This window comes from Orussus abietinus, unplaced genomic scaffold, assembly GCF_000612105.2.
Source record: "Orussus abietinus isolate OABI.00-Male unplaced genomic scaffold, Oabi_2.0 scaffold105, whole genome shotgun sequence".
Classification (NCBI taxonomy): domain Eukaryota; kingdom Metazoa; phylum Arthropoda; class Insecta; order Hymenoptera; family Orussidae; genus Orussus; species Orussus abietinus.
Window position 1 is genome coordinate 233,466 of NW_019394307.1, and position 19,176 is coordinate 252,641.

At 34.2% G+C, this 19,176-nt stretch overlaps 2 protein-coding genes across 2 annotated transcripts; both read left to right on the plus strand.

Annotated features, from left to right (window-relative positions):
* The first annotated feature begins 2,392 nt into the window (after positions 1-2,392).
* On the plus strand, positions 2,393-6,507 carry LOC105696106 (protein takeout). The gene is made up of 6 exons (XM_012418294.2): positions 2,393-2,579; positions 3,395-3,487; positions 4,636-4,786; positions 5,687-5,820; positions 5,893-6,042; positions 6,209-6,507. Exons 1-6 carry the CDS (start codon positions 2,519-2,521, stop codon positions 6,358-6,360), a joined length of 741 nt encoding a protein of 246 aa, XP_012273717.1. The 5' UTR covers positions 2,393-2,518; the 3' UTR covers positions 6,361-6,507.
* A 9,728-nt stretch (positions 6,508-16,235) lies between these two features.
* Positions 16,236-18,481, plus strand: LOC105696079. The gene is made up of 4 exons (XM_012418248.1): positions 16,236-16,631; positions 16,910-17,530; positions 17,605-17,797; positions 18,080-18,481. Exons 1-4 carry the CDS (start codon positions 16,431-16,433, stop codon positions 18,187-18,189), a joined length of 1,125 nt encoding a protein of 374 aa, XP_012273671.1. The 5' UTR covers positions 16,236-16,430; the 3' UTR covers positions 18,190-18,481.
* The last annotated feature ends 695 nt before the right edge of the window (positions 18,482-19,176 follow it).

Below are 19,176 nucleotides of genomic sequence, written 5' to 3' on the forward strand. Positions count from 1 at the left end.
AAAGCATGAATCCAGAGGATTTCTCGAGTCTTACTTCGATTTCTTGATATTTATTGTACGAAAACGACAGGTGGAGTACGCCATTTGGTACAATATCCAATATAATTCGACACAGCTGTCAGTATAAAAACAAACGTCGGCAACGTAGGCATTTAGAAAAATCTTCTTTATCGACTTCGATCAAGTTCCTCAACGTGTTTCACTTCACCTTAAGGAAAACAACATCGAACATATCGTCATTGTACGTGCACGATTCGACTACCTTTTTGGCCTCACCATGTCAGTACTTATAAAGTAACATTGTCGTCTGTGTCAGCGCCGATGCATCTCTGAAGGACGACCGTTCTGAGATGTGGCACGGCGCGGAGTATCGCGTGGAAAGTCTCTTCTTTTAAGATACCTTCGATAAATTATTTTAATCACTTGAAGCCGATTCTTGAAACTCGAAGGAAGGTCGATCCCCCATCAGTGGCTTAGAGACCAATCTTGGCGCATATAACACCAGATCACAAAACATGTTTGCCTCGAGTCTCCCGCCATTTGCACTTGTCCTGATCATCGCATTTTTCCAGAAATGGCTGAATCTGTGCACGGCCGAATTTTCCGAAAATGGCTGAATCAGTGCACGGCCGAACAACGAAGCCTTGGAACTTCTTTTACACTTTCTTCTTTGATCTCTTCACGTCGAAGTATATTGCTCAACACGGCTTATACGAAACGGAACTACGAACAGCATGGATGCTAGGATCGTAAAATGACTGATTTTGCAAGTCAGAAGTGCAGCGAAACGAAAGTAGGAAAATGAAAGTTGTATGAATGAATTCCCCTCAATATCACCGTTAGAGAATCATTTTCGGTAAGTATAGTTAATTTCTCCAAAAATGTCACGTACGGTCCTACAAACTTTTGGTAGAAGTAACAGTGGTCGTTGGGCAATAAATATATATTGTGAAATATGCTGGTAAAGGTAATAACTACAATGTATTCGCTTATTACAGAAGAAACCCAGAAGAAACGTTCAATACCTACGTTTTAACTCCTTCAAGGTAAATTCTATAGAATCTTATTAAATATGTATTTAATGTTCTTCTCCAATAATTGTCTCACTTTCTCTTCGGTTTTTATAGGAATCATTTTATCAACAGGAATGTTACGTCAGTACATATAACATATGCTCTCATTCTGACATCGTTAAATCTGTTTATTTTTGCACAATTTAGAAATGCCAAACTAACAAACAAAATATAAACAAAATATAAGGAACAAAAATAATTAGGATCCATTGGAATATTTGCCATGAAGAGTGCATACCAAGTTAATATGATTTCCTGAGTCAATAAAATTGGAAGATTAATTTACTACCTAAATATTTTATTGACTGACCCGACATGTTTTGATGCCCCGCTTAATGTCCGTACGGAAATTTTTATATAAAAACACTTTGCATATATTAGCAGAATTGCGTCATCACCGGTATCATAATATAATTGTATTATACAAGTAGATGTGTTTTATTCAAACAGCTTCCAGATTGTATGATAGTCGCAGTACATTAATTTGTCTAGAACATTTTACGTAATTGAACAACGCATATGATAAAACGACGCATTTAAACCTTGCGACAAGAAACAAGTGTGTGTAAATGATGGGTCATACGTGGTTCAGAAAACGTTTTAGCGAGATCTATTTACATACTTGAAACAGCTGACTGCAGAAACATCAACGAATGCGTCAGAAGCCAGGAAAAAACTAAATGGGTTTCTGTATTTTCCAGAAAATACTAGAGATTAAATTATTTTGTCGGTGCAATTTTTATCTTGAACAAAAAGATTTCAATTTCGTTAAAATAAAATTCCCTAATTACCATATAAGATAGTTCCCTAAATTACTTATCTTATTTTGCTTAAACATCCTTTATATAACTTTTACAATTTCGAGAAAAAAAAAAGTCTTAATGTGTCTTAATAAGTCTTAATCATGAGACTTCTCTGACTTGTACCGTTTGCGCGGCGTCAATCTACAGTCAACCGTTCATCCATTTGTCGTTTCTGACAATCGACTAAGTCCGAATGTATCTAAAAATTCCATTAGTCAACCGGCGTTCAAAAGGTGTGGAAAATCGGTAAAGACCTGAACTTATCCCTATTACTCCTTAACTCTAAATCCTTTACATACTTGGTTACGATTCCGACAGACTTTGATCTCTTTAAGGCAGACATATGAACTGTTGAGCCTCGGAATAACAATGCCGTTTTCAGCGGACGACATCCCGGAAATTTTCAAGGGATCTATATTACCTCCTCGTGTCGAGTATTCGAGGATATTTGCATACAGTGGCTGATGTATCGGCAGGATTCGCTAGAGTGGTGGGGCGGAACGTCCGCTTAAATAGACAGGTTGATTCTGCACGTCTTTCAGTTTGCTTTCGGGCTGCTCTTGAGAAAGAACTGAACTTGTTCCGAAGCATCCTTGGACTTTCGTTAATGATAACAGCGGTGCGGGAGAAAGTTTCTTGAAAATGAAGTCCGTCATCGGTGCATTTCTGACCCTTTTCGTAATCGCCAAAGCAGCCGAACTCCGTAAGTACCTTCGTTTTAATTACGAAGGAATATTTCAACGCTCAACTTTTAAAGTACATTACAAGAATACATATATGCAACATCTAAGCACTTTGTGTGCGCCATATAAAAGTCCAATTTAACCCTTTGCCCTCCAGAGGCGGCATTTATTTGTCGCTGACAACTCGAATGGCAAATACCTAGAGTGCAAGGGGTTAAACCATTAATTTAAAGATTTCATAACGTTTATTTGATGCTTGGTTAACCCAAGGCAGACATTTTTTTCATAATTCCAATTGGAAGAATGAAATATCAAGTGGACAGAAAAGTAATTTCTCATTCGTTTTTCACGATTCGTGTCATTGATACGTCGAAACAAATTTTATAAATAAACTAATGAAATTTACGAAGATTATTAAAAGATGTACTGCATAAATATTCCTGTGGGATACTTTGTACAGAACAGATTCTGAAATAATGATAAAATACTTAGTGGGCTGTACCCACGTTCAATTGTTTTCACCGGGAATCAAAGTATCCTGTAATTTCTACAATTAATACGAATGTGTGGGTCACTTAATTACATGCTTGATTTATTAGAAAGACTAAATACTCCAGAGAGCTGGTGCACCACGATTACGGTCATTCTCATCTCAATTTATCGATTATTTCTATCACTTTACTGACTGTGTTCTGTACATGGTGTGGAGAGAAAGTATTCACCGAAACTGCGTGCATGTCGGGGATATGGGAGCAAACGCTCGTGCGGTTCTGTAATTTGGTTATGTAATGCAATTCCTTGATCTTAATCGCAACCTTAACGATTTCCGATGCAGCAAATGGATTCAGAACCTGCCACCGATCGGACCCGCAATACTACGACTGCTTGAACAAGGCCGTCGTCGATGCGATAATTTCCATGAGAGGAGGTATCTTTAATATTTATATATTCTTAAACTAAAAATGAATCTGAATTATTCTTCCCTTTGATCGTAGCATCCCAGTAAAGATATCTTGTGGATATCTTAGATTTGGGGCAAACGGTTAACGTGTTTTGACAATTCCCACAGAATTTTCAGTCGTATACTCACACGTTATGTAGGTGCTAATACTGCAAATATATACATAAACAGAATCGCTCTACTTAAAATTAACATTTCGTGTTTACGAAATTTGAACTCAAAATATAAAGTGGATGAACGGTCGCGTTAACTATAATACTACCAATGATGGGACATTTTCGAGAATTTAAAAATTCGTTTAAAGAAATTTCTTCTATAAATGTACGCAATTTGTTAGTTTCGGGTGATGAGCCTTTTGCGACTGTGCCAGTCATTGGCTACGTGGTCGTAATATTCTTTCCTCTTGAAATGACTCTTTACATTTTATTTCGAAAATTATCCGAGACCCGTCATATCTGTACAAAAGAATGCATTAAATATCCCGAGGAATTTGATCGCGATGTAGATTACTATAACTGACTTCCTTAAGACTGGGTTTTAATTGTCCCAATAGCTTGGTGCCATATACCACTACAACGACTTCTCGGAGTCCATTTAGTTAGGCCGCTCATGTATCGTAGATTTTCTCGAAAAACGCGCGAGTTTCCTTGCATAGCCAGGCCAAGTAATTTGTAGAAGTTCTCCTTGACTAGAGCTAATGCCCTTTCGCTCTTGCTGTTGAATGGAAATTACAACTTTCCGCCTTTCATTCGGCTGCTGGGTGCACATGATCCCCGTCTAATGGACTCTCCCTTCTGATTTTCGAGGCCTTAGCATTTTGGTTCACCTTTATGCCAAAACAAATAGATCACGGGCAAACCGGAGAAGAAACTCATAAGGAATGAAAATGTATTATATATTTCATTAGAGTTCGTTAAAAAAAAATGATAATATGATATAAGAAACTTTGCTAGAAAAAGTTTGGTGAAAAGCAACAAAAGAGCACTTAAAGGTTCACACCTGTTTGAATAGTTTGTCCAGGTTTAAGTGTAGTTCGACTGAATCATTGAACGCTAAAATTCTGTCTTATAATTTCGAATTTGTAACGATTGTTTAATTATCATTTCTCTTCTTAGGTTTAAAAAGCTTTAGAATTCTACCTTTGGAACCATTGGCGGTAGACAGTGTAAAAATTGGCGAGAGTCAAGGGCCTGTGACTCTTAAACAGGAGTATAAGAACATTAAACTACACGGACTCACTCAAGGCCTACAAGTGAAGAATTACAAGTAATTTCTCAAAGTTGACGCTTGCGTCTGTCCATTGGTAATAATGAAGCCAGATCATTGATAAAGATGAGCGGTAGAACCTTGTTCTTAACGGCGTTCACCACCAAAGTGGGGACAATGACTTCCACCGCTAGATGGCATTAGCATCGAATTCGGTGGGGGGTAACCAAAACGTACTTTCTCGCTCGGATGAGGAAGACGCGACGCATAATGGACGGTGATTAGCAACGGGCCAAAAATGTGCGCGTATTTTGCACGTGTAGGACTCACACAACGGCTAGACGCCTCTGGACTAGGCGCCGAAACGGGTGTTACCCCCGGCCGCACGCACACGCCAGGTGGACGTTCCGCCTAGGGTCGGCAACGGTTGCTAAGGAATGCCCAAATTCCTCGCGAGAAACTTGAAAATCCTGAAAAAGGTGCTCCACGGGGACAACGATTTTGAGCGTATTTCTCAACCGATTGAGCTCAACGAGTGCTCGTTTTAAAGATAAAATGTTGACGTGTGTTTATATGGAAGCGATTTTCGATCGAGCACCTCCTTCCTAGGTAAAAGGGCATTGAAATTATGTCGTTGCACTTTTTTATATGAAAATGACCACTTATCGAAAATCGCTCCCATATAAACACAGGTCAACATTTCATCTTCGATATGAGCACTCGTTAAGCTCGATCGGTTTAGAAATACGTTCGGAATAGTTGTCCCCGTGAGGCCCTGCAAAATCGCTAGAGTGGTGAGCCCCCTTAACAATCGTTCTGCTGAATACGTTTCAAAGTTCACTTGGTCACTATAAATACTAAGATATTCAGCTAACCTTTCTGGCTATATTATTATCCTTTCATTTTCACTTTCAAGGCACATTAAGTCCTTTTGTCCCAACTTGTCCTTTTTAATTCCAGTATCGACTTCAACAATTGGGTACTAAGATCTGATGGATACTGCCCTCAAGTCGATTTTGTTGCAGACTACAAAGTCGATGGCAGGGTTTTATTGTTGCCAATCAGAGGCGCGGGCAAGTCCAATATAACAATGTGTGAGTAATGGAATTTTGCAAAAGAATTTTTGTATGGGAAATATATCTAACCTTTTAAAATGTTTATTTCAGATGATTTGGAGACGAAAAATACTATTTACTGTGAAGAGTATGAAAAGAATGGCGAAAAGTACCTCAGAGTTAAAAAATACGACATCAAATTTCACCCTCGTAAAGTCATCTTGCAATTCGACAATCTCTTCGACGGGGATACCGTTTTAGGTTTGATACCTTACTTACTCTCACGAATTGGGTCTAACTATCTGGTATTTGCATGCAAAAGAAATTGTAGATTGTTTAATGAGCGTATTTGCATATGTTTCAATCAGGATAGATTCGATTAAACATGGATAACTGGATCGCGTTAACGATGCTTCTTTATTTGCAGGTGAGGAAATGAACAAATTCATCAACCAAAATTCGGATCTGCTCTTCAAAGAACTTCAATCTCCATATGAAGAGACATTTGGTCTAGTGTTCACAAAGATCAGTAATGATATATTCAGCCGCATTCCAATAAGCAAAATATTCCCTATGTAACAATTAGTTTCTAAGAAGTGTGTGTGCGGTTGAAATCAAAATGTAAGACAATCAAACATTTTGAACGTGTGTGATATGTGAAAAGTCTTGAAGTTGCATGATTTATCATTGTAAAACTATGCCGCTAAATATAGTAAAAATACTCTACGTCTTGTCATAATTGATTCATCACAAATGTCTTTGAAACCTGGAATTCTCCATTGCATATGAATCAGAAATAGAAAAAGGTCATTGTCGATATATTTAGTTTAAACTAGACGATTACCCGTACTAGTACAAAGAAGTCCATTACCCGAATATCGTGGTCTTGACTCGTGCGATTTCAGAAGTACGAGCATCCTTCAGATCATTTATTGTCCCCGCTTTTACTCCTTCAAAAAATGAAAATCGAAACTTCGTTTCATACATATCTAATAGATTTCAACATACAATAAATTTTCCAATTTTCATGCTTTTAGATCTAATGGTTTTCGAAAAAAGAACTAAAATTCCACCATCCCTTTCACTCCCTTAGGGATAGAATTTCAAAAAATCCTTTCTTAGTGGATGTTTACGCCTTAAGGGATTACACCACTTTGACCCACCCAAAAATTACGGTTTTTCAAGAATTTTTTGTTAGAATTAAAACGTTTTTATCCAAATTAAAGTACAGTAAGGTATCATACTACTATTAAACAAAAAAATGCTTTTTTTGTATTTTTCTTATTTACAAAAATGGCGGCTTGAAAGGCGATTTACCGGAGCGCTGCGAAAATCGATGATCGTGTGGTGGGCACGATAACTCAGTCCAGGTTTAAGTTAGAACAATAAACGGAAAAGAATTAGTTTCTGTAGCCCAAAAGCTAGCGAAATACGTAGCCGTTTTCAAAAATATGCAATTTTCACAAAATGGCATCGATTTGAAAGGAAAGGTACGTATTTTGCCCTAAATTTCGTTAATTAATGTTGCATAAAAAATGCGAATATCAATACATTGAAAAAACCATACGTATTTCGCTAGATAAACATATCGCGAATAAAATAAAAAAAGAATCAAGACGATTGATTGAAAATTGGCGGAGCTAGAGTGCCCACCGATTTTTAAAATGCAGTTTTAAGAAAAACGCGTTTACACTTATACACCTGCCCACTGCACGATCACCGATTTTCGCAGTGAGCGAGTTTAATAGTAGTATAATACCTTACTGTAACCCAATTGGATAAAAACGTTTTAACTCTTAAAAAAAATTCTTGAAAAAACCGTAATTTTTGGGTGCGTCAAAGTGGTGTAACCCCTTAAACAGAAGACTTTTCCTAAAACTTCAACAAAGGCTCCAGTGATTTGAACTAAGCATCGATTACGTCTACGTCAAGGAGTCAATTAGGTTTTTATAAACAGAGATGAGTCAGTCAATTAGAATTTCATGTAGTAAAATTTAACAAAGTAGTAATCATCAATACAAGGTCATTACACACACGTGACCTTTATAAGGATATAGAAAACATTAAAAATTGATGTAGGTAATTTGTATGCCGGAAAGTTCAGATAAAACTGATTTATGTTGCCCGTAAAAACTTTTGTTTTTTCATGTACTTTTGTGGTACTTTTATGTAATGATGTCATTACACTACTACAATATTCTTTGATAATGTACGCGCAGACGGAAAAAAATTAGAACCAATCATTAAACAAAATAGTTTGATTCATTGCATTTGGCTTATTCCAGAACACGTTCTGGTTGAGCGAATTAAATTTTAGTTCACTTGATGAAATTCGGTTGTTCGTCTCAACTAAAGTGTTTATTGGTTAAATCGTTTTGTTATTTTTAGAAAACATTTTAATAAAGAAAAACAAATATTTTAATTAAGTGTACCAAATTACCTTAATATTCGACGTGATCTATTAAGGTGAAGTGAAACCCCCTTCAAATCAGTCGATTCGAATACAATACTTTTTTTAAGGGTATTAGACCAAACTGTCCGAAACTTTGACACATCACTCCTGATCATCTAAGAATTGTCCTGACACATTCAAAATTTGGATTTTTTGAAAAAATATTTTAACTTAGCCCAGACCAAAACCAAAATGGCGTCGAGCTCTCATATTTCGATCAATATACAATTATTGAAGGCTCTGATATGAGAATTGAAAGGGTCAGGACAATTTTACGACAATTTAGAACACTCTGGTAATCGATAAACTCGCATTTGAACGGGATAAAGGCAAAAAAATGTTGTATGTGCTTCTATGCTAAAACGATGGGAATACGAGGTCTCGGAGTGAAAATTTAATTGACCTGGAAATCACAGATGGCGCAGGGGGTCTTTCTGCAGTCAATTAGGGCCCCAGAAAGCATGAATGCTGAGGATTTTTTGAGTTTTACTTCGATTTCTTGATAATTATTGTACGAAAACGACAAGTGGAGTATGCCATTTGATACAATATGCAATATAACTCGACACAGCTGTCAATATAAAAACGGACGTCGACAACATAGGCATTTAGATAAATCTTCTTTATCGACGTCGACCAAGTTTCTCGATGTGTTACACTTCACCTTAAAACCAAATGTGGTGGTGAACATATTCTATGGTTGAACAGGTAAAAATTGTATTAATTTAACCAAATATTTTTCTACGTGTAAGGGTAGTTTTAGATTTATACCTGTGATTCAAATACTACATTACAAGATAAAATCATACTACTAATAATTGGATTTTGAAATACTTCAATCCTTCCTAGTATTTGAGACTCAAAAGTCGAAGTAATCCTCGTGAGAAAATTACAGATTTTTAGGAAATAAATTTAACTGAATTTCTCCACACTATGAACAACATGTTTAATACTTTTGAGCGATTGCTTCAAATTTGGTAACTTTTAACATCATTGTCAATTATTGTATTAATTAGGTAATATCAAGAAATGCTAATATAATTCTCGTCAGAAATGTAGTTTAACTTTACCATGCCATTGAAAAAACAACTCAAAATCTCTGACGAAATATTAAAAACGGCTTAAAAAAGTGTTAAAGTTAAAGCACATTAGACCGGCCCGGAAAAATTCAGGTGGAATCAAATTTTATTCCACCAAACATTTTCCGGGTCCGTCTAATATACTTCATCTTTAACTTTACCATGCCATTGAAAGAACAACTGAAAATCTCTAACGAAATATTAAAAACGGCTTAAAAAAGTGTTAAAGTTAAAGCACATTAGACCGGCCCGCAAAAATTCCGGCGGAATAAAATTTTATTCCACCAGAAATTTTCCGGGTTTATCTAACATACTTCACCTTTAACTTTACCATGCCATTGAAAAAGCAACTCAAAATGTCTGACAAAATATTAAAAGCGGTATAAAAAAAGTTTAAAGTTAAAGCACATTAGACCGGCCCGCAAAAATTCCGGCGGAATAAAATTTTATTCCACCAGAAATTTTCCGGGTTTATCTAACATACTTCACCTTTAACTTTACCATGCCATTGAAAAAACAACTCAAAATGTCTGACAAAATATTAAAAACGGTATAAAAAAGTATTAAAGTTAAAGCACATTAGACCGGCCCGCAAAAATTCCGGCGGAATAAAATTTTATTCCACCAGAAATTTTCCGGGTCCGTCTAATATACTTCACCTTTAACTTTACCATGCCATTGAAAAAGCAACTCAAAATGTCTGACAAAATATTAAAAACGGTATAAAAAAGTATTAAAGTTAAAGCACATTAGACCGGCCCGGAAAAATTCCGGTGGAATAAAATTTTATTCCACCGGAATTTTTCCGGGTTTATCTAACATACTTCACCCTCAACATCCGGTAAATACTTATGTGGCTATGGGGTCAAGGATGAGGACATATAATCATTTTCAAGGCATACTCATTATAGAGTACGATAAATAGTTGATAGATTGCTGAATAAATCACGCGGTTTACGCATTCCGTGTAATTTTGACGTTCTCTCACGGACAGTTGACGATTAATTTCTTGGGTTGACATTGAACTGTATACTTTCATCTCGTCCCCTCTGTTTATGCTTTAAAATTTATGTTCATTACCGAAGAAATTATTCGCCATAAATGCAGTGTTTCCTTAACTTTATATAAGCTTTTTATTGCGTAATGGATTTATGAGCCAAAACATACTTATGGTTAAGCCCATTTCGTGAATGCGATTGGTTTTATTAATGTTAATTATTATACTGCTTAGGTTTCACTTATAACTATGTAAATTTGTTTATGTTTCGCATTAGATAAGATAGAAAACGAATGATATTTCACACAGAATGTAATATTCAAATAAAAAACCTTTACAAAGTGATATGTACTATTCGGGCATAAATGTGAATAATACACACGAACAAAACCGAGGAAGCAAAGAATTATTTACAAATACGTGTGTCGAAGATTCGAAAAAATCTTATCCGTGAAAAGGTCGATTAACGCACAAAAAGAAATAAAAGTTACATTCGCCAAATGTTTAATTGTTAAGCGAAGCTGGATAACGTTCCCGATATGGATTTACAAAAATTCTCACGTTTTATAGAAGTGAGTCAAACATTTTGAATTTTAATCAACTGCTATGATTCATATTTCTTTACTTTTATGCTTACTTAAAATTGGCACTTCATCTTCATTTACTTAATGTTATCTCTACTTCGAAAATATTTCTACAGGAATTTAAAACTAGATTTAATTCTTACCAAAATTTATGCGCAGTTTTTTTATTTGGTTGAAAATAATTACAATGCGTTATTAAACTTTACCCCGACGCTCGTCGATACAAGTTTATGATATGAAACATAAAAAAGACGTTATTAATTAACCATTCTAAATAAAAATTGTGTTTGAACAACATTCACTGATTACAATTGATATCCATTAACTTGCTTTATGGTTTACATACATACATTGGCGGATGTAGTACTGTCAGTGCTGACGACGCAATGGATATTACCCACTAATTGCCGGGTTTCTTGGAAAACCATGAGACCCGAAAGTTCTGCGAAAACCCTCATTTTACATCTGAATGATTATCCTCATTCGCTTATCTGAAGAATTATCCTGGATTTCCAGGACAAAGAATATGTGGCAATGAATGGTGGTAAATGATCGACTTATGTCGCAACAGTCACAAATGGTCGTTGGGGCGGCGCGGATGAAAAGTCGCAATTATGATTTCGGGCAATGCTGAACAGTAGTACCCGGTAAAAAGGCTTGAATACAACAGGATTCAATGTCTCACGGTTTCAACGTAAAAGTGATGATTTTTCTATTCTATTTAATACCTAACTTTTCTCTCCAAGTCCATTTCCCGCAACAAGAATATATATTCTGCGAATCAATTATATTCTATTCCCCTTGTGTACTCTGATTTTTCTTCAATTCCGAAAAGAAGAATATATTTCTGCTTTGTTTAATTCTTTCTAGTCCGACAAAAAATATTGGTATTCAATTGTTTTGTATTCCGTTTAGAGGAATACATTATAGAAATGCCTGATTCCTTCCAGTTCATTTCAAAAATTTGTGCATTCAATTGCCTTGAATCCTTTTTTTGGAATATACGTTTGTAACTTCTAATTTAAATCAGTTCCACTTTATATGCCCGAGAGATTAAGTAGTTGAATTCCAATATTTCAGATTGGTTTCATATGTATTGTATTCTCCTGAATTCCAAGTATAAAGTTAATTAACCTCATGTATTTTAAAATGTAATAATTAAATAAACATAAAATTTCACATTTTTTTTATGTGAAAGTGAGGCGAAGGTATCATTGGAAAGAAATGTAAAAAATTGCCATTGTAATTTACGCATTAATCAGTTACGCCTGTAATGCCAGTACAAGGAAAAAAAAATAATATGATTATAATGACTATGGCGACATGGTTAAAATACTGTGGTAAATGAAACCGCACAAATGGTGAAATTGACCACATGGAATGGTAAACGTAACCTTGCCAATAGGTACTGTGTCCATAGCGCTGCGCTTAAAAGGTGCAGTAGTGATCAACATTTAAAATGGTAATATTCATTATAAGAAGAGGTTATAATAACTACAATAAGATAGAAGGTTTATCAGATAGCTGCCCGGTAAAAAGGCTTGAATACAATAGGATTCAATGTCTCATAGTTTCAACGTAAAAGTGATGATTTTTCTATTCTATTTAATACCTGATTTTTCTCTCCAGGTCCAATTCCCACAACAGGAATATATTTTCTGTGAATCAATTATAATCTATTCTCCTTTTGTATTCTGATTTTTGTGCAATTCCGAAAAGAGGAATATATTTCTGCTTTGTTTAATTCCTTCTAGTCCGGTAAGAAATGTCGATATTAAATTGTTTCGTATTCCGTTCACAGGAATACATTATAGGAATGCCTAATTCCTTCCAATTCCTTTAAAAAATTTGTATATTCAATTGCCTTGAATTCTTTTTTTGGAATATAAGTTTATAAGTTCAAATTTAAATCAATTCCACTTTATATACCCGAGAGATTAAGTAGTTGAATTCCAATATTTGAGATTGGTTTCAAATGTATTGTTTTCTCCTGAATTCCAAATATAAATTTGATTAAACCTCATGCATTTTAAAAAGTATTTACTAAATAAACATGAAATTTCACATTTTTTATGTGCGAAAGTGAGGAGAAGGTATCATTGGAAAGAATTGTAAAAAATTGCCATTGTAATTTACGCAATAATTAGTTACGCCTTTAATGTCAATANAGCTCGATCGGTTTAGAAATACGTTCGGAATCGTTGTCCCCGTGAGGCCCTGCAAAATCGCTGGAGTGGTGAGCGTCCTTGACACCCTCAACATTTTGAATGGCATCATAATTTATCCGCCAATGTAAATTTAAAAATTCTAATATCAAATTTGGATTTAGCGACCACAAAAACCCTGAGAAACCCTTTTTTTTACATTTTTATCCGCCATATTGGACCCACCATTCAGCATTTTTAAATTTTGTTTACAGATTTGGAAGCAATGACCCTAAAGATCTGGAGAAATCGTTCTTTCGAACTAAATTGTAACCGTTTTGAAATTTTTCATCCGCCATTTTGCGTTTTAAAATTCTGTTGCCAGATTTGGATTCAGCGACCTCAAAAATTTATAAACCACTTTTTTTCTTATAAAAATGCTACCATTTTATTATTTCCTGCTCGCCATTTTGAATTTCGAAATTTTGTTGTCAGATTTAGATTCAGCTGGCACGACTACCATGAAAAACTCATTTTTCTAAAAACAACCATTTTTACATTTTTTTCCACCATATTGGATCAGCCATCTTGAATTTCAATATTCCATTACCAGATTTGGATGAAGCGGTTATAAAAACCACGCTAAACCGTTTTTTATAATAATCCAATCATTTTGTAATTATATTATTCGCCATATTGGGTCTGCCATTTTGAATTCTGAAATTATATTATTTGACATGGCTTCGGCAATCTCAGAAACATCAAGAAACCTTTTTTCTGTCAAAATCCAATCATTTTAAAGCTGGGATGGATATAGTTCCTTTTGGTTCCGTGCAAGGCGGTGTCGCATATCGGCTGCACAAAAACTATATGACAAACCACCTATCATGTGAGTGCGAAAATGGTAGCCCGTGACTGGAGGGACGACGATGACGATAAGAGAATAATGATTCTGAGAGTGCCAAAAACTTTATTGTACAATACCTTTACGTTCGATGGTTTACCTCGCGGACCTACTGTCCTCCGGCCGCGCAGCGTACTAGCGGCGGGAACAGCGCGGAATTTGAATTGCTCGAGGGGCAGAATGGATTTCCTAAAGAAAATAAATACTTATAAAAAAACAATTTATGAAAATTATTTTAGTATTATTGTTGAGTGTCTCTGACCCACCTAACGTTGTTTTTGTTAAATGATAATTTACAGAATTTTTTAAAGAATATATTAAAACATGTTTTATTAAAAGTTAACAAGTTGATTTACAGGTGTCCATTTATTCCAGGAATACGAAAAAAAGTCTAGAACGTTAATATATAAAAGACATGAAATCGTGATTCCGCTTCTATGTGCGAAAGTGGATGCATTATAAATTTTCCTACTGCATTTCACTGGATAAATATTAATAAACTATTTTCTTAAGCTAAGATAATATTCTAACCGTTTCAGTGGATGGAACAATTTAATCGCTAAAAAACTTGTTAACTTTTAATAAAACATGTTTTAATATATTCCTTTAGAAATTCTGTAAATAATCGTTTAACAAAAACTACGTTGAGTGACTTAGGGGCATTTCACAATAATATTTAAATAATTTTCATTAATTGTTTCCTTTATAAACATTTATTTTTTTTAGAAAATACATTCTGCCCCTTGGGCGATTCAAATTCCACGTTACTCCCGCCACTAATACGCCGCACGGCCGGAGAGGGCAGTATGTCTGCGAGGTAACCATCGATGAATGCAGTGTATGCACATGTGTATATACAGTCATGCTCAAAGTATCATATAATCCAGCCAGTCTGGTTAAGAAAATTATGGTACAAATTAAAAAGTTGGAATATTTTCATTAAATGTTTGCCCGTACTAATAAAAAAGGAAACTGAAAAGGAGGAAAGATAATGTAATTTAATACATCGACGCATGCAATACATGCGACGATTGCAATAAGTCGCCCCACGACAAGACCGAGAACCAATGGGTGCATTCAGAAAAAACAACTGTTGAATGATCGGTTAGCGCTCATCTGCTGAATGGGTACGTTCACTCAACATGTTTACCGATCAGACGCCATTTTATGTATCACAAATTTTCTACGCTACCTGCGCTCAACGTGGTTAGGTAGATCAAAATCAAATTCAAACCGTGTAGATTCAAGTTAAAGAAGCAAGGATGGCAAATGAAATCAATTATTACAGTGAAATGTATGAAGTAAACGGTTCTCGGTACAATGTACATAGTAGAGAATGCAGAAGTGCATAAAATGTTACAAAATGGTACGTTATTTCGAAATGTATACTTAACCTTAATCTAATGTATTCTATCTTCCTAATGTAGACCAAAAAACTAATAATAAATAAATAATTAAGTTAGTATGAACTTATGAGTGTTTTTTTTTCAGACGTTACATTCTGTTACGAATATTTTTCTTAAAATATATCTATAGAAGTTAGTGTATGTAAAGAAAAGGTGCAAAATCCTTCAGGTAATGAAGTAGCTGAAATAATACACGACGTACATGTACTGCTGTACACGTGTACTGCTGTGAACATGTACTGCATGTATAGCACTGACTGCTATAGTTAATATAATTAATATAATTATATCAGTAGTGAGTGCTATAAGGAGGTTAGGTTATACACACTGGATGCCGCCATATTATGATTACTGAACAGTCCATTCAGCAGAAAATCTCAACATGATCCCAACTCATCGGTAACCGCTTTTCTCGTCCGAATGCACCCAATGACTACGTCTCCATCGTACTCGAAATCCGAAATTTATCAAATCCAAACCTAATAACTCCGAATTTAAGTGTCGATCGAGACACTCAGGATCGAATTTGCATAATTATTAATGCGATGGAGACATGTGATTTACGAGATCCTGACTCAATAAATCCCGAATTGAGGAGTACGATGGAGACGTAGTCAATAAGAACAAACCGAGATTTCTGATCATAACTATCAATAGTTCTAATTGGTCGCCATCTCTTGCTCTGCTGTTCATGTGCAGCAATCGCAAACTGTCTCCTCAAATTGTCACTTTTATTGATAATGCTAAGATTTCTTCTGAAATAATAGTATAATTCGCGTCCTATTATTGTTTAAAAAATGGATAATGTATTGGACAAAATAATAGTATAAATACTATAATTACAGTCGGTTGGCAACACTGCCCTAGTTCTACTTATTCCTGCTTATTCCCAAACAAGTAATAAGGAGAATATCAGGCAAAGATTGCGATGCTTTTATATCATTTTTATCATTCAAACAGTCCGAGTTTCTATAAAACTAACATTTTCTTTAAATACTTTTATCCCTTTAATAATTTGTTGGTGGCGTAAAATACTCGGGTTTTTATAGATTTTTAAATGAAGTTGCCTAACCTAGCATCAGGATGGAAATGACATCAAATGCTTATTTATTTGACGGTATCGGTAACGTGGAATTTATTACCTCAGCCAATCAAGCTCAAATTCACTTTGAATATGAAGGAAAAGAACAAAGTGCTGATTTCACAAGTACCCAATTTTATCATAACAATAAATTTCTGGTAGACGGAGAAGATTTGCAAAAGTATATCCAGAATGGTTCATCGGTGTGTATTAATTACTATTTTAAAAAATGAATACTAACTTCATATAAATTAGTATGTGTGGTTAATTTGTTTTAGTTGTTTGACAAAATCCTAGTATATAAGTAACACAAATTGTAAAGGCAGGATTTATTCATGATTACCAGACATTTTAAACTATTACAGTTAAAAAATAATTGCTTAATATGTTAATTCATATAAAATATATTTATTTAGGTATTTATTAACTTCTTGTTTCTTAAAATCATATTTTAATAAGTTTTTTGCGTTTATCATTGCAGGTAATATTTTCTTGCCAACAAAAATCTGACACATGGCATGTAATAATTTGTTTTCTCTACAAAGAGTCACATTGGAATGAAATCGTACCAACAGTGGGAATTACAAATGGATGTGGCTATATAACTAAACTAAAAAAACGTCATGGAATATTAGTCATGATTGATTTGTTAAATAAGCAAAATAAAGTGCTCTTTTTAATGAATAGAGTATACATTGATGGAAAAAGAGTTACGAGTTCTATAAAATTGTCTGAAGAACTGGACAATTCAGTAATGTTCGATGCTATTCCTACATTTGCGATAGAAAATGATGATAACTGCACATGGTTTGCTACAGTTGTATTCAAAGGCAAAAAACCAGATAATAATCCAAGTACTATAGTTTTACATGAAGCTGTAAAATCTACTCCCATTACAAATGAGAAAACTCTGATTTCTGTGGCCAAAGAGTTAAATGTTAAGTTGTCTATGAAAAATACAAAGAACACATTTGTAGAAAAACAAAATATATCGTGCAACGATAAAGCAGTAATTAAATCTGATACTCCGAATATAGAAAACAAGTGTCAACTGTTGGATAATATACAAAAGCCGCAAGATATTATACAGACTATTTCACGTGTAATTTTAACATGCTTGTTTTTACAAAATTTAACATAACTGGAGTCTACAATCTAAATTGATAATCATTTCAGTACATAAATGATTCAAGGAACATCTTCATAACTGGTCAAGGAATACTTCTGGATATCGTTAATGAAGAGTATGGAATTTTATTAGGAGAATTTAAACCTAATGACTTCCAGCCTATACTGTTTCATAGGAAAAATGCTTTCCTTTTCAAAATGAAATTATCTCATTCAAAGCTTTCTGAAATTTTCATAGAAGGTACGTTTACCAAATGTTGATAAGTAGGAACTTTTGTTACCGACAATTTTAAAGGTACCTTTTCTTTGATGCAAACGTACTACACAAGATCTTTCTTATCAAATATCGGTAATTATGATCAAATAAAATTTCCCTAAACTTCAAACATTGATTTCAATGTTGAATGTAGAAGAATATGTCATTTGGCAAATGTTCTAAAATTCATCTAAATTTATATATTAATTGCTTAATTTTTTATTTGAGTTTAATGTTATATGTTTATAATCATTCTTTTTTAAATAGGAGATCGTTTGAGATTTATTGCCGTACGTGCTCCATATGGTTTTGTAACTTCATGGATTGCCATTCAAGTATCCGTCCAATCTTATGAACAAACTTTAAAAAGTGTGTGATACTCATGGTCAAACAACACACTGCACAAATTAAGTGATCAACATGAGCGAGCTGCTTTTATGAAATTTTATATCTTGTTTGTGGTAATAACGGAACTTTAAAATTATTATTTATATGAAAGGGAGTTTTGCAAGATGAAAATTGATGATGTTTATCGCAAGGCAAAAACAAAACTGACCAATGCTTACATATTTCTTCATTTTCATTCTGAACCATTTTTTATGCATAGCTCTTTAGTTAATATAATTATCATATAATGATGTGTATTTTAAATTATTCTATCGCTGTAATTTTATATTGGTCCAATAAACTAGTTTTATGTACATTACATTACTGTAACAACTTAATTTCATACAAATGTCAGTTTTTGTACATGTCAATGCATATTAACTTGGTAAAGAATCGGTGTTCCCTTTATTTGAATAAATCTATAAAAAGATACGTTTTTATATTCATAATTGTATTAAAACATGTGAGTAAATCTTGAGAATAATACTAATTTATTAAAAAACTCTGTTCTGTTTGAAATCAAAGTTATACAGGTATGCAAAATTGGTTATAAACATTCCAATGAATATCATTATCACCATACCAGCGGAAAAAGTTGAATCTTTCTAAAGAATAAAAGCAAGTACAACATTTCGATAACAACCCAATCTATTAATAGATCTTAAAAACATTTATCGGAATACGAAACGTAATACATGTTTATCACTAACGGATTTGACTCTTTGGTTCTTCGCCTACACGTAACATTAAGATGATATGAAACTGGTGTCGAAGGGGTCAAATTGTTCATAAAAGTTTTCTCCAAATTAGGTGTATCAATTCGTTGCAAATTTTACCACGTGAATAAAAAAGCCCTAAGGTAGATCTTTTGAAATTCATAAAATTTCTTTTTTTTTTATTGATTTATTTATCGTGGACTAGAACCAACTTAGAGTCGTCCATGTATATTGTTGCTGTTTTACATTTTTTAATGACTT

What these genes read in the sequence shown, in the direction of transcription:
- LOC105696106 (XM_012418294.2), top strand. Translation starts at nt 2,519, where the DNA reads ATGAAGTCCGTCATCGGTGCATTTCTGACCCTTTTCGTAATCGCCAAA. An exon ending in CTACAAGTGAAGAATTACAA is followed by an intron (nt 4,787 to 5,686) that starts GTAATTTCTCAA and finishes TTTTAATTCCAG; the next exon opens with TATCGACTTCAACAATTGGG. An exon ending in CGACGGGGATACCGTTTTAG is followed by an intron (nt 6,043 to 6,208) that starts GTTTGATACCTT and finishes CTTTATTTGCAG; the next exon opens with GTGAGGAAATGAACAAATTC.
- LOC105696079 (XM_012418248.1), top strand. Translation starts at nt 16,431, where the DNA reads ATGGAAATGACATCAAATGCTTATTTATTTGACGGTATCGGTAACGTG. An exon ending in ATATCCAGAATGGTTCATCG is followed by an intron (nt 16,632 to 16,909) that starts GTGTGTATTAAT and finishes TTATCATTGCAG; the next exon opens with GTAATATTTTCTTGCCAACA. An exon ending in TTCTGAAATTTTCATAGAAG is followed by an intron (nt 17,798 to 18,079) that starts GTACGTTTACCA and finishes TTTTTTAAATAG; the next exon opens with GAGATCGTTTGAGATTTATT.